Here is a 15,166-nt window from a genome sequence, read left to right as displayed (position 1 = left end):
TGTCCCATCTGTCTATGGCCTTTTCCTCCTACTGCTGTATCCCCTCAGTGTAGACTTGTACTCAATATCCTCCCACTATATGTACGTACATACACACACACACACACACACACACACACACACACACACGTAGACACACACACACACACACACACACACACCCTAGCCTGGCCTTAGGACTCTTCTTGCCACTCCCTATCCTCAGTCTTCCCTGGGTCCTTACCTCTCCTTCCCTCCTCAGCTCCCACAAGGTCCTTACCTCCCCCTTCCTACAGGAGGACCACTCCATCAAGACTGCTTTAGCAAAGGTCCCCTGTGACCTTCTGGTATAAGATTCAAAGGACCATTTTCATTGTCTCTCATGTGATACCTCTGTTGCTCCCTGGTTGAACATTGCTCCTCCCATGGTTCCCCCTCAGCCAGTTCCCTCCCAGTTCACTGACCATCTCCTCTCCTCCTCTTTGCATGTCCCTCCTCTTCTACCTGGAAATATTAGCGCTTTCTAGAACACATCTTCTTTTGCCTTCTCATTTGATTCCCACCTCGAGAAGCCTCCTCTTCAGTTGTAGCTCCAACCACTACCTCCAATCTGCCGGGTCCCACCTCTCTGCCTTTGCCCCAGCCTTGCTCATGACCTCCAGATCTGTATAACTGATGGACGTCTCTTGTTGCTAACCCATACGTGAACTCATTAAACGTGACCAAAAGTCATTCCACCTCCACTCTAAACTGTCCCCTTCTGTATTTATCTTGGCAAGTGATCCCAAACATCTAGCCAGTGGAAGCCTGGGGTTCATCCTCTATCACCAAGTTCTGTTGATATTTGCTTCTGATTATTTTGGGAATATTTGCACCCCCCTTCCAGCCTTCTGACAATGCTTTAGTTTGGACCTCCAAATCTTGGAGGAATCTTCTGACTATACTCCCTGCCTCTCTTTCAGTCTTCTAATCTGTCTTCTGTTCTGACACAAACTTACTTAACATCCTTAAGTGGTACCCCAATGCCTACAAGATAAAGTTAACCTGTGAAGTCCCTCACATTCTCTTCTCTTCTTCCTCTCCAGCCTTACCTTCCTCCTTCTTTTGTCTCTCACGTGTCCTCTGTGCTCTGGCCTCAATAGGCTCTTCCTACTTTGGTTCATGCTGTTCCTTTGCTCAGAATGGCTTGTTCAGTGCCATCTAGTGATATCTAACTCTAATCCTTACTTTCCTCTGATCTCTCTGCGCCTTGCCCTGACAGACAGTAGTTCTGTTTCTTGGAACTTTGTAAACAAAAATGATTGTGTTGATGATAATGATAATGGGCACGATTACACCGTCCATAGTTCTGGTTCTTCCCCCTTCTGGGCCCATGGGGATTTCATGTTTTGGCTCCTTTGAGGGCCCGGTCATGTAACATCCTTGGTGTGTGTCAGTTCCAGGTCAGAGAATTTAGTTGCCTGGGTGAGAGCTCTTTGTTACAATAACTGGTAATATTACAGATGGTGACTGAATCCTGGAATGGAACTACAGCTAATCTCTGATGAATATGTACTGTGAGCAACAAATCAATCTTTGTTAATTTTTTTTTTTTGGCTGTCCTGCATGTCTTGGAAGATCTCAGTTCCCCAACCAGAAATTGAACCTGGTCCACAGCAGTGAAGACCCAGAATCCTAGGCCATCATGGAATTCTAAGTCTTCTGTTGATTTAAACCTATAATATTGGACTTTATTATTAAAACATAGCCTCGCCCATCTTGACTGAGAAAACTGTACATACAGCTCTTACAAGTGGTCAGTTATTTAAAAACACTTCTGCTAGATTCTTGGGTGTTTAGGAACAAGTACTATCTCATTCCCCTTGTGTCCTCAGAGTCTAGAAGAGCACTGGAGCACGTAAGCACCGATGATCTTTTCCGGGGGTGGTGAGAGCACCACACTCTAACTTACAAAGAATTTGTATTTTACATATGAAGTGACATTGTTTTCAATAGATCATTGGAAAGTAATAAGATTTTTTTTTAAAGCTGTTTGTTTTTACTAACTGCTAAGTATGTTCTTTTATTGCCATTAATCCATGTTTTATTTGATCTCTCTAAATGTATGGCTTTCATTTCAGTTGCCTTAAAATTTATTTCATTTCTGTCTCCTGGGTTCTTCTGCTGTATTTTATCCCAAAACCTTGTTCTCTGTTTATCTCTAACTGATTACATCTTTCATCCTGCAATTCTTAAAACAGGACTCAGTAAACCTGGTCTAAGCCTCTGTTTAGGCACTAATCAAGAGTATGAGGTGGTTAGAATATCACACATGACCAAAGGAAGAAGAGCAGGGAGCTTGGTGGGAAGAGAGAAAAATAGTTAGACATTAATCAAAAGATGACAGGCTGGGAAAAGAGTAGCTTTTGGAATTGGAAAAGTGAAAGTGTTAGTTGTGCAGGCGTGTCTGACTCTTTGCAACCCCATGGACTGTAGCCCACTTGGCTCCTCTCTCTGTCCATGGAATTCTCCAGGCAAGAATATTGGAGTGGGTTGCCATGCCTTCCTGCAGGGGATCCTCCCAACCCAGGGACTGAACCTGGGTTTCCTGCATTTCGGCAGATTCTTTACCGTCTGAGGCACTAGGGAAGCCCAAGTTTGAGATTAAATCTGGTTTTGCCATTTACTGCTCATGATGCTTCAGCTCCTTGTCTGTAAATGTGGATGGTAATAGAAATAAGTTGCAGAACTTTTGAACAACACAATGAGATCATTTATATGGAAGTTCTATAAATTTTACATAATCACTTAAGCATTTTTTTAACATAATGAAAATGGCAGAAGAGTTGTATTTTTACCAAGAGTGAGATACTTAATGGATTTCCCTCATGATCCAGCAGCTAAGACTCTGCTCTCCCAATGCAGGGGGCCTGGGTTTGATCCCTGGTCAAGAAAATAAATCCCACATGTAGAAACTTAAAAAAAAAAAAAAGATCCTGAATGCCACAGCAAAGATTGAAGATCCTGTATGCCACAACGGAGATCCAGTGCAGCCAATAAATAAATATTTTTTGGAAAAAGAGTGGGAGATTCAAGAGCCCAGTGCAGTGTGAGAGCACTGGCGTTTTCAAGTCTCAGGATTGATCCCTGGAACTAGTGGGAGTTATCCAGCCCATAGGTGGAGCCATATCTGTATATTAGGACTTAATATCCTCCCAGAGAGGCCCTGAGATTACATGGCATTCAGATGATCTGTCTTGCAGCTCAGGGTTTTTTTGTTTGTTTTGCTTTGTTTTGTTTTTCCCCTGGCCTGACAGGTGACTATTGCTGTACATAATCCAAGAACTTCAGATTTGATCACTTATTTGCTCCTTGTCACACACTCCCCTCAGTAACTGATCTACTGCCCCCATCAGATCAGATCAGATCAGTTGCTCAGTCGTGTCCGACTCTTTGTGACCCCATGAATCGCAGCATGCCTGGCCTCCCTGTCCATCACCAACTCCCGGAGTTCACTCAGACTCACGTCCATCGAGTCGGTGATGCCATCCAGCCATCTCATCCTCTGTCATCCCCTTCTCCTCCTGCCCCCAATCCCTCCCAGCATCAGAGTCTTTTCCAATGAGTCAACTCTTCGCATGAGGTGGCCAAAGTACTGGAGTTTCAGCTTTAGCATCATTCCTTCCAAAGAAATCCCAGGGCTGATCTCCTTCAGAATGGACTGGTTGGATCTCCTTACTGCCCCCATTCTCACTTCTATTTCCCTAGTATTATTCCTTGAACATTTTCTAATGGCACACCTCTAAAGAGGGGCCCTGATAGTCTTCAGGAGACAGGGAGATGGAGGCCAAGATACTAGCTTTATCTTGATAAAGTGTTGGAGAGGTGGTTTAGATTGTCCACCCAGTTCCATTGAATTGGTTGGCCTCACACTCCCAACCCCCTCAGCCCGTCAGCCCTCGCCTATCAGCGAAAGTCCTCCTTCCCCTGGGCAGACCTGGCACCCTGACTCTGGCCAGGAGAAGAGCAGACTCCTGTAACTGGTGGGCAGATTTGGAAAGATGGAATGCCTTTGAAGCCACTGAGGCTGGAAGCCAAACTTGCTCAGTTTCTTACTATAAACCCACCATTCAGATCTGTTGTTCCCTCCGAGCCCAGGTGGGTGTGGATGAAGTGTGAGACCCTTCCTAGAAATACGCCCGCTAAAGGAACGGAAGGCAAGCATTCCAGCTTGAACTTGACCAGAAAACCTCCCAATTGTTTGGGAACAATACTAAACATGATTTCTCCCCCTGCCCGCCTTCTGGTGACCTCATCCAGCCCTAACACAGAGAGCTCCTGACTCTTCGACCTCACCCGATTCTGCCAGTCTCGGCTGTCATCTGCCACAGTACTTCTCAATCTTGGCTACACATTAGACTCACTTCGGAAGCTTCTAAGCCATCCAGTGCTCAGGCCCCGCCTCCAGAGATCCTGATCCAGCTGCTCAGGGATGGGGCCTTGGCATCGGTAGTTTTCAGGACTCCCTGGGTGATTCTAAAGCACAGCAGGGTTACAGACCACTGATCTAATGATTTAGGTCTCATCGACCCTATCTGTCTTCATCTGGCCAGATGTAAATTGCAGGTGACACCATCTGTGAAGCTCTCAAAACGAAGGCAGCCTCTGACAATGATGTTAGCAATGGTGCCACCTCTTCTTCCTAGATTAAAGCCGTGGTGGTAGCTTCAGAGGTCCTGTTTTTCCTCTCGACTTGTCCTTCACATGAAAGGGATGTTTCAAAAAGAAGTTGTATTTGGCCCCTTGGTGCTCAGCTATTCATTTTCTTGAAAGGGACTAAGGGGAAGATTTCTTTCTTCTTACAGAAATGCTCTTTATCTGACTTTTCCCCTCAGCCCGTCTGCAGCCTGTTATTATGAAAATCCAGTAAAAGACATTTCCTGACATGAACTCAGTGCATTCATCTCCTTTAATATCACCCCGAATCTCACACCCAGGTATCAAGCCAGGCTTCTGATGGCTCCATGGTCAGTCAGGGAGAATGAAATCCATGACCCCAGCACTTAAAAGGAAGAGACTCGATGATATGATAGAACCACTTAAAATGCAGTTTTCTCAATACCTCGCCTGAATTTCTCTCAGCTGAACTCTACCTACCTGACTCCAGCCTATGGGAAGCAGCCCCATCAGTGAGTCTTAATCACCCACAGCGGCTGAGGGACGGCAGATGCTTTGGTGCATATGTGTCTTCGATAACAGAACCCATTTAACTGCTCCGAATCCACAGGGTATGATTATGTTGGGGTAATAACTCCCAAGAACGGCTTTGCCACAGTTATAACATGCTGAGAGGGAGCGAAATATGAATCCTGCATAAATTAGTCTGCCAGGTACCGTTAGCTATTAGTCAGTGCTATCAGACCTGTAATAAAAGGGTATCACACCACAGCCACTCTGGCTGTTTAGCTACATGACTGGATGAAAGGCAAATCTGATGTTGTTTCATTTAAATGAGTTTTTTTTTTTTTTTAAATCTACCTGCTTTTAGCTTTATGAAATCCCTAATACAGTTCAGAGATTAAAATGAGCTTTTATTTTTCATCTTTTGAGAAAAGAGATCTTGATTTGTACTCTAATTCTATCCCATTGACTCCTCATATCAGTTTTTGTAGTGAATCAAATGTACCTGCATTTTTTTTTTTTTAATTCCTGCTTCTGTTTTGAAACCTGTTCTTGTCACCTCAGGAAGGAGCCCGCCATTTTCATCATTGCTGTGGTTAAATAATTATTGTAGTGCAAGTAACTAAGTGGGGCTTCCCAGGTGGCATGGGTTTGACCCCTGGGTCGGGAAGATCCGTTGGAGAAGGAAATGTCAACCCATTCCAGTATTTTTGCCTGGAAAATTCCATGGATAGAGGAGCCTGGTGAGCTATAATCCATGGAGTCACAAAGAGTCGGACACGACTGAGAATGTGTACTCACACAAGTAACCAACTTTGAAGATCTTACCATGAAGGTTTTCACTGGCAGAGATTTTTAAATGAGCTGACCACAGTTGAAATCAGGTATCTCTGCCTTCAGCGTTAACTATCAACATCAAGGTAATATAATTATATAGCCCAAAGATTAGCCACAAGCATGTGACCTGCTCAAGCTAGATCCTGGCTTAACTATTTTATTTTCTAAAGGTCAAAATTGGGGCTGAAATATCAGGGCCACTGAAATGTGAAATAAAGAGGCAATGAACCCAAAGCAATTTATAGATTCAATGCAATCCCTATCAAGCTACCAACAGTATTCTTCACAGAGCTAGAACAAATAATTTCACAATTTGTATGGAAATACAAAAAACCTCAAATAGCCAAAGCGATCTTGAGAAAGAAGAATGGAACTGGAGGAATCAACCTACCTGACTTCAGGCTCTACTACAAAGCCACAGTTATCAAGACAGTATGGTACTGGCACAAAGACAGAAATATAGATCAATGGAACAAAATAGAAAGCCCAGAGATAAATCCACGCACATATGGACACCTTATCTTTGACAAAGGAGGCAAGAATATACAATGGATTAAAGACAATCTCTTTAACAAGTGGTGCTGGGAAATCTGGTCAACCACTTGTAAAAGAATGAAACTAGAACACTTTCTAACACCATACACAAAAATAAACTCAAAATGGATTAAAGATCTAAACGTAATACCAGAAACTATAAAACTCCTAGAGGAGAACATAGGCAAAACACTCTCTGACATACATCACAGCAGGATCCTCTATGACCCACCTCCCAGAATATTGGAAATAAAAGCAAAAATAAACAAATGGGACCTAATTAACCTTAAAAGCTTCTGCACATCAAAGGAAACTATTAGCAAGGTGAAAAGACAGCCTTCAGAATGGGAGAAGATAATAGCAAATGAAGCAACTGACAAACAACTAATCTCAAGAATATACAAGCAACTCCTACAGCTCAACTCCAGAAAAATAAATGACCCAATCAAAAAATGGGCCAAAGAACTAAATAGACATTTCTCCAAAGAAGACATACAGATGGCTAACAAACACGTGAAAAGATGCTCAACATCACTCATTATCAGAGAAATGCAAATCAAAACCACTATGAGGTACCATTTCACACCAGTCAGAATGGCTGCGATCCAAAAGTCTACAAGTAATAAATGCTGGAGAGGGTGTGGAGAAAAGGGAACCCTCTTCCACTGTTGGTGGGAATGCAAACTAGTACAGCCACTATGGAGAACAGTGTGGAGATTCCTTAAAAAACTGGAAATAGAACTGCCTTATGATCCAGCAATCCCACTGCTGGGCATACACACTGAGGAAACCAGAAGGGAAAGAGACACGAGTACCCCAATGTTCATCGCAGCACTGTTTATAATAGCCAGGACATGGAAGCACCTAGATGTCCATCAGCAGATGAATGGATAAGAAAGCTGGGGTACATATACACAATGGAGTATTACTCAGCCATTAAAAAGAATACATTTGAATCAGTTCTAATGAGGTGGATGAAACTGGAGCCTATTATACAGAGTGAAGTAAGCCAGAAAGAAAAACACCAATACAGTATACTAACGCATATATATGGAATTTAGAAAGATGGTAACAATAACCCTGTGTACGAGACAGCAAAAGAGACACTGATGTATAGAACAGTCTTATGGACTCTGTGGGAGAGGCAGAGGGTGGGAAGATTTGGGAGAATGGCATTGAAACATGTAAAATATCATGTATGAAACGAGTTGCCAGTCCAGGTTCGATGCACGATACTGGATGCTTGGGGCTGGTGCACTGGGATGACCCAGATGGATGGTATGGGGAGGGAGGAGGGAGGAGGGTTCAGGATGGGGAACACATGTATACCTGTGGTGGATTCATTTTGATATTTGGCAAAACTAATACAATTAGGTAAAGTTTAAAAATAAAATAAAATAATAAAAAAAAAGAGGCAATGAATGAATTCAAATCTGAAGGCCAACTACCATCACTTGGTTATATGAGAACTAGGTCGTGTGAAGTACTAACATAACGGTTTTTCATCTGTGAGTTTTTTTTTTCTTTTAAAATAAACTGAAGTAAAGTCGACTTACAATATTATATTAGTTTTAAATGTATAGCATAGTAGTTTTATCCTTTTATAGATTATACTTCATGCAAAGTTATTATAAAATATTGACTACATTTCCCATGTTGTATCTTAATGGTAGTGGGTAACTCTTAATCCTCTTCACCTACTTTGCCTCCACCACCCATCTCCCCTCTGATAACCAACCACTAGTTTGTTCTCTGTATCTGTGAGCCTTTTTCTGTTTTATTTGTTCACTTTTTATTTCAGATCCCACATATAATTGAAAACATATGGTATTTGTCTTTCTCTGTGTGACTTATTGTACTAAGTATAACACCCTCCAGGTCAATCCACATTGTCACAAGTGGCAAGATTTCATTCTTTTTTATGACTAATATCCCATTGTATATGTAAAACATATCTTTTTTTAATCTATTCATCTGTTGATGGACACAGTTTCTATATCTTGGCTATCCTAAATGATGCCGCTAAGAACATAGGCTTACATATATCTTTTTGAATTAGTGTTTTTGCTTTCTTTGGATAAATATCTAGGTGTGGAATTGCCAGGTTGAGTGGTCATTCTATTTTTAAGTTTTTGAGGAACCTCCATACTGTTTTCCATAGTGGTTACCAATTCCCACCAACAGTACACAATTTTTCCGTTTCCTCCACGTCCTCAGCAGCCCAAAATAGTATTTTAAATAGGTGGTGAAACTAAGTCCTGCTTGTACATTTTCCTCATCTCTTTGCATAATGTATGGAGACAGAAGGTGGTAGAGGAATGAGTAGATCAAGAATTTCAATCCTAGGTCTGCTACTTACTGGGTCTGTGACTTTGAGAAATTTTTGTGACCTCTCTTGAGTTTCCACGTCTTCCACTTCTATTTGTTCAAGAGAAGCAGGATCATAACGCCTCCATCTAAAGGTTGGAGATCATATATGCAAAATGCCTGGCACCCGTGAGGCACCCAGTAAATGGGCAGCTGAAACTAGTATTTGTTTCTTCTGGATTGCCTGAAAGTCCTTGGGGAAGATGAGTCACCCTCAGAGATTAGAAGAGAAAGCAGGATGGGGGGTGGGGTGGGAGGGAGGCTCTAGAGGGAGGGGATATATGTATAATTACAGCTGATTCAATTTGTTGTACAGCATAAACTAGCACAATGTTGTAAAGCAATTATACTCCAGTTTTTTAAACAAGCCTTCTTCTAAGGATGAAAAAAATAAATGAGAAAGCAGAGCAGCAAATTATAAGAACAATTTATCAGCCTTGTTTGACAATTTGACATCTTCCAACAGATAAAGTTCACCCACCAGGGTTAAGTTCCAAAAGTTCCACTGAGAACCTGCCACAGGGAGTTTCAGAAGCAGCCCCATCCACCTCTACTGCCTCTCTCAGGAAAGCACAGGTCAATGACATTACTCGCTGTCAGGATGGAGGGTAATTTAAAGGGAAGGCAGGGGTGTGTGTATGTGTGTGTGTGTGTATTTATACATATTTTGTTGCTGTTGTTCAGTCACTAAGTAGGGTCTATTTTGTGACTCCTTGGACTATAGCCCACCAGGCTCCTCTGTCAATGAGATTCTCCAGGCAAGAATACTGGAGTGGGTTACCATTTCTTCCTCCAGAGGATCTTCCCGACCCAGGGATTAAACCTATGTTTTCTGCATCGGCAGTGGATTCTTTACCACTGAGCCAACAGGGAAGCCTGTTTATACATATAAGCAAGACTATAATTGTCAAATAAGGCTGATTTTGTGGATTATTTTTTCCAATACGGATATTAGATGTAGTTGTTAGGAAGGAAGCAGAGATAAATGCTCTTGTCCTGGACTAGCCAAGGAGAACCAGAAGTTCCTTCTCTCAAAATCACCTTTTCTGTTAGTCTCACTAATTTGAGGATGATTTCTGCTTAAGTTCTGCCTTTGGGTAAAGAACACCCTTGGAGTGTTAAATATACTAGTCATTCTTCATTTCTTGACATTACCAGTTAATAAAATCAGATTCAGGAAAAAGGAGTTTTGCAGTGAGGATGGGAGAGGAGTTTCTAGAGAAAATGAAGAGGAAAACATAGAAGGAGGTTGGACAGCCTCTCCCTGCATTTAGATCTCCCTTTTTCTCTTTCTCAATAATTCTCTCTTAATTCCTTGAGGGTTTATGGCTGTTCCTGCTCTTTGGAACCAACTAACCCCTCTCCCTAGAATTCTAAAACATCCCAGTTTTCACTTTCTCCTTCTTTAACCTGCAATTTTCTACACATAAAGTGAAAGGTTATGACAGGGGAAAAAAAGAAGCATTGACTTTGATAATGAAATTCGTCTGGGTCCTAATAAATGGTAGGTATTTCAGAATACTTCAAAAATCAGGTGCTTTAAGCATGAGAGAGCAAAGGCACACAAAACTCGCCACTTCTGATGATGGTGGCTAACATCTGTCAGTGGAAGCTGTGAGCATTTGAAACTAGAAGGGTCATGCAAATTTAAAGCTGGAGGGACCTTGTCTAGAACAGCCAGCCTCTTGTTATACAGATCATAGAGTGTTTGAACTGGAAGAAATGTTAGAAATCACCTAGTTTCACCTCCCATTTGATAGATGCAAGAGCTGAAAAGCAATGCAGTGACATAATTTGCAGCGAGTGGCAGAGTGCTGCCCCCATCCCACATTGCTTATTCTTGATAGCGCCAGTTTAGCAAACACTGATTAAGCACCCCTTTGTGACATGCATTGTACTAGGTCCTAGTATGAGGGAGCACCAGGATGCATAATAGCCTCTGCCTTCTTAGGGCTCAGGATCTCCTTGCAGAGAAATCTCAAGAACTTTTAATACAGGTGATGAGAAATAGCAGAGTGAGCATCAAGGTCTGGGAAGGAGAGAGGAGCAAACAGTTATTTGGCCGTGAGAAGTTGGCTTTCCCCTTCACATTAGTGAAGATAGCTAGAACATTACTATCTTCTAATCACTTTTTTTCCTCAATGGGAGGTAAACAACCTCTCATTGGCGGAACTGTTCTAATGGGTGAGTAAGGCTACACAATAGGGCACCTAAGCTACAATGCCAGAGGGGCCCTGTAGGCTGAGTGAAACAGTACAAGTGTATCCTATCCACCTCCCTCCCACCAGCTAGTCTTCCCTGAACACAATAGGTGTCCTCCTACCCCCACTGTGCCTGCTTCCTCATGGCAGTACGCTAAGGAAGAGGGGAGAGACAGGCAGTGTTACCAGAAGGGGGAACGTCAAAGACGTTTGCAGCCCCGCCATGTGTAGGCAGAGTGATGGGAAAGATGCAGGACATATAGAATGGTGACCAATAGATCACCTGGAACAGCTGGGATCAGTAGGAGACCATGGGGATAGAACGCCAACTCTCAGTGATGGTCACAGAAATCCAGAATCCCAACTATTCTACCCCAAAATATGTTTGAGAAGCCACCTTCTTGCTCACAGAAGTAGTTTCAATGCTCCCTCTGCAATCTGGGTCATATGCCTCAACTGGTCAAGAAGCTCTGCTTCTCTAAAATATGAAGTAAGCTAAACCTCTGTTAAGCTTTTTACAAATTTTCAATCATAAGGTCCAAATTAAGATGCTTTAAAAAGTATGACTCAAGTTACAAGCTACAAAATGCTGTGATTGGTTAAATTTTGTTTTTCTGATTAAAAAAAATAAATTATCCCATATGTTTTCCCCAGCTCATTGAACGGTCTTGGCAATGAAGAGATCAGCACATCTAGGAATGATTAATGCCATATGATTCTTGAAGATCATATTTTGATAATGCTCTGCAGTGTTTCAAACCAAAACAGAAACCCACCCACACACCCTGAGCTCAAAACTGATACTTTTTGTCTTGATGGCTACATTTAAAGTTTAAACACCATCATTAAAATTTTACAGGTGACATATCAGGAAAAATTAAGCCGACCAGTCGTGCTGCCTTGAAAGGAAAATAGTCCTTCATTATAATGAATGAATTTGTGTGCTACATATGAATGCTAGTGATCTCGAGAAGATGAACCGCTGACCCATAAATGGATGAGAATCAGCCAGAGTAAACGAGGCAGAAGTTTTCCCAGCATAATTGTGCAGGCTCACAGGGGAGAATTTTGTTATAATTAAAAGAGACAGAGTGGTCAATAGGGAATATTTAATAGGAGTAAACATGACAACGTTGCCTAACTATTTTCTGGTTCATTCTTCATCCCCATGTTATACTTATGTCTGGGTTTTAAAAGTAACACATATGTTGCACATAAAAATAATACACATAAACTTGTACAGCAGAACCAAGCAAAAACTCATTTAGAACATGGACACTGACAATGTCCAATTTATTCAGAATAAATCTCCAACTAAATTTGTCCAATGCAAAATTTTCTTCATTAGGCTGGGGGAAACATTCAGAGAATCACAGGGACTAATGCAATGGTGTGAGGTAGGCGGGGGTATTGTTTAAACCCCATCAGCTCTGAAACTTCACAGAAAGCAAAGGGACCCCCAATTAGAACAACTTCATTACAGACAGAGCTGGCATAGGACACAGCCGTGAAAAATGGCTTCACTGAACTACAGAGGAATGTGGCCCTGGGAGGATTAAATGAGACAAAATATGCATAGTGCTTACTGTCAAGTACGTATTTAGAAAACATATTATTGTTTTGGAACATATCCTGTGCTATGAGTAAAGTTTATCTTCATTTCACTGGAAAATGCAGAGACTCCAGAAAACCCCTGTAAGCTCTCTGCTTTTGTCTAAATTCATTTATGAGAAGCTTTACTCACACTTTAGCTTGCCAATGACTCATGGTTAAATCATTTCACTCATCTTTTTTCCTTCTTTGTCTTTTAATACAGTTGCAATTCATGTGACATCCTGCTTTGTTCTTACCCTGAACCCCTTGGGAAGCTAAACAACTCTTAACAGCCCCCTTACCTTAAGGAAATAAAGCCATTCAATAAAAAGGGTGGGGATCCACTTCATCCAATCTAGTCAATGCTGATTTCTTAAAAAGCCGAAGACTAATTCTTGGGGATTTTCTGGATCCCTGTGCAAATTTCTGTCACTTAATAGCCTATATGAGTTGAAAGTTGGTGTCCAATGGTGCTAAGAAGTGGAAAGGAATGTTGTGGAAATATAAATAGGCCAGCACTGAAATTTAATTAGACACTGCATATGTTAATAATAAATTCAATTAATTTAGCTTTCCACCTATGCTAGAAAAAAAAATACCCAGGCAAAATAATAATTCATTTTAAATGCCTCAATTGGTAACCTCCTTTCCTGAAGACTGATTTATGCAGTAATTTACTGGCTGTGTCTTCATAAGATTGTTCCAAACCAGCCCATTTGAAATAATAATAATTTCTGAATGTGTGCTGGGAGAGATATAACAAATGACTTCTTATTAATTTTCATTTAATGAGTTGCCTATTCACATGGTAATTTTTAAAAAATTGTCTTCTTAAGACACACAGGTAGTAAATAGTCTGGGTAATACTTCCATTTCACAAATACCGCAATAGGAAAATCTGTCTCTTATGCTCCACGTAATTCAAAGGTCAGTCAGTGGCAAATTTTCCTAAATAGGTATCTAATTTTTTCTCAGGTAGCATGGCACATTATTTTACATTTCTATAGTCAGGTGATCCAAATTAGGTAAGGAAAAAAGAAAAAATATTTATCAACAAGAAAGTTCCTAGCAGGGGAAATGGGGGTATAGACAGGAAACAAACTTATGTGCCAGGAGTAAAAACAGCTAGAGTTGGTTAAGGAGCTCATGACACTGGTTCTTTTTTTTTTTCTTTTAAACTTGTTATTTTGTATTGGGAAATCGCCAATTAACAATGTTGCGATAGTTTCAGCGGAACAGTGAAGGGTCTCAGCCACACATACATGACACTGCTTCTATTTTAAAGAACAAAACAAAGATCTTCTCTTACACTTTCCTATTTCTCCAAGCTCCCCTCTTTTAAAAATAAGAGCCCATAATTTCTTACATAAATATTAATATTTAAGAATGTTTATCTTTACCAAAAGTTCAATTCCCTGGTAATGCATTAACTGTAAGTTGTCATAAGAAAAATAGAATGAAATAATAAAAACCAGAAAGAAGCTGCTCAGAAGAGATTTATGTATTTCAGATGGTTCATACCTCTTCAACAAGTCCTGCAATAGACAGGGCAAGGTTCTTAAAAATAATTTCTTGCAACACTTGGAAGAGCTTGCCTGCACTATTAAATAATTCAAATGGAATAGTTACTTACACGAGAACCGAAAGGGCCTCTTTCCCAGGCCACACTGTCTCACTCCCTCTCCATGGAAAAGCCCGTACTGCATCTCGCCCATGAACTTGTCCAGCTCTTGCCCTGAGGCGTTGACGAGCAGAGCCCCAGTTTTGCAGAGAAAGGTGGCTTTGATCCACAAAGGTGTCCCCAGGGCTGTCACAACTCCGAGGGCACACACGAAGCTTAACATCCCAGCCATGCAAAAAATGACTTTCTTCTGTTGGCTTGGCATGATGAGCAATGGCTCTTATGAGGGTGAGGTTCAGAACCCAGACCTTTGTGACCAAGGAGAAATGACTGCCCCTTTGACTGTATTTATTATAGAAGCTGAACAGACAGATCCCAACTGAAACAGCAACTTCACCACTGACAGCATCTCTCAACAGGTTAAATGTCAGAATCCCAGGGTGCAGGCGGCTTCATCATGCTTGCTTGGTTTTTTTCCTCTTTTTCTCTGCTTCTAATTTGAAATCTTAAGACTAAGAACCTAGAGAATAAACCTCTTTCAAAGTGCCTGCAAGTATCTGCTCTTCTATCCCCTGGTAACAGAGGTCTAAGATAACAGATGGAGTCCTCTGTGTAACCTGATAAATGCCTCCCCTTTCCTCTGCTTATTGTCTGATTGGGTGAGTTGAAACTTTCAGAAACAGGCTTGGCTCCCTTGGTAAATGATCAGCTACTTGAGAAGTTCATTTATTGATGTGCTTTTATTTTTGTTTTTGTTTTAGGTGGGAGGAGAAGAGGAGTTGCAGTAGAGGTAGGAAGAATATATATATATATATATATTCTTATATATGTTTATATACATGTAAATATATATATGTACACAAGCAAATATACT

General features: G+C 41.2%; 1 protein-coding gene across 1 annotated transcript in view; it reads right to left on the bottom strand.

Moving 5' to 3' along the window:
• CLRN1 (clarin 1) overlaps positions 1-14,557 on the bottom strand; it is a 46,834-nt gene extending 32,277 nt beyond the window's left edge. The window contains exon 1 of the mRNA XM_006048531.4: positions 14,305-14,557. Within this exon, the coding sequence (XP_006048593.3) occupies positions 14,305-14,557 (253 nt within the window). The remainder of the gene's footprint in view (positions 1-14,304) is intronic.
• Positions 14,558-15,166: the final 609 nt, after the last annotated feature.

The sequence above is a fragment of the Bubalus bubalis genome, chromosome 1 (genome assembly GCF_019923935.1).
Source record: "Bubalus bubalis isolate 160015118507 breed Murrah chromosome 1, NDDB_SH_1, whole genome shotgun sequence".
In the NCBI taxonomy this organism is placed as follows: domain Eukaryota; kingdom Metazoa; phylum Chordata; class Mammalia; order Artiodactyla; family Bovidae; genus Bubalus; species Bubalus bubalis.
Note: the sequence above shows the minus strand (reverse complement) of the source record. Positions and strands in the feature narration are given on the sequence as shown.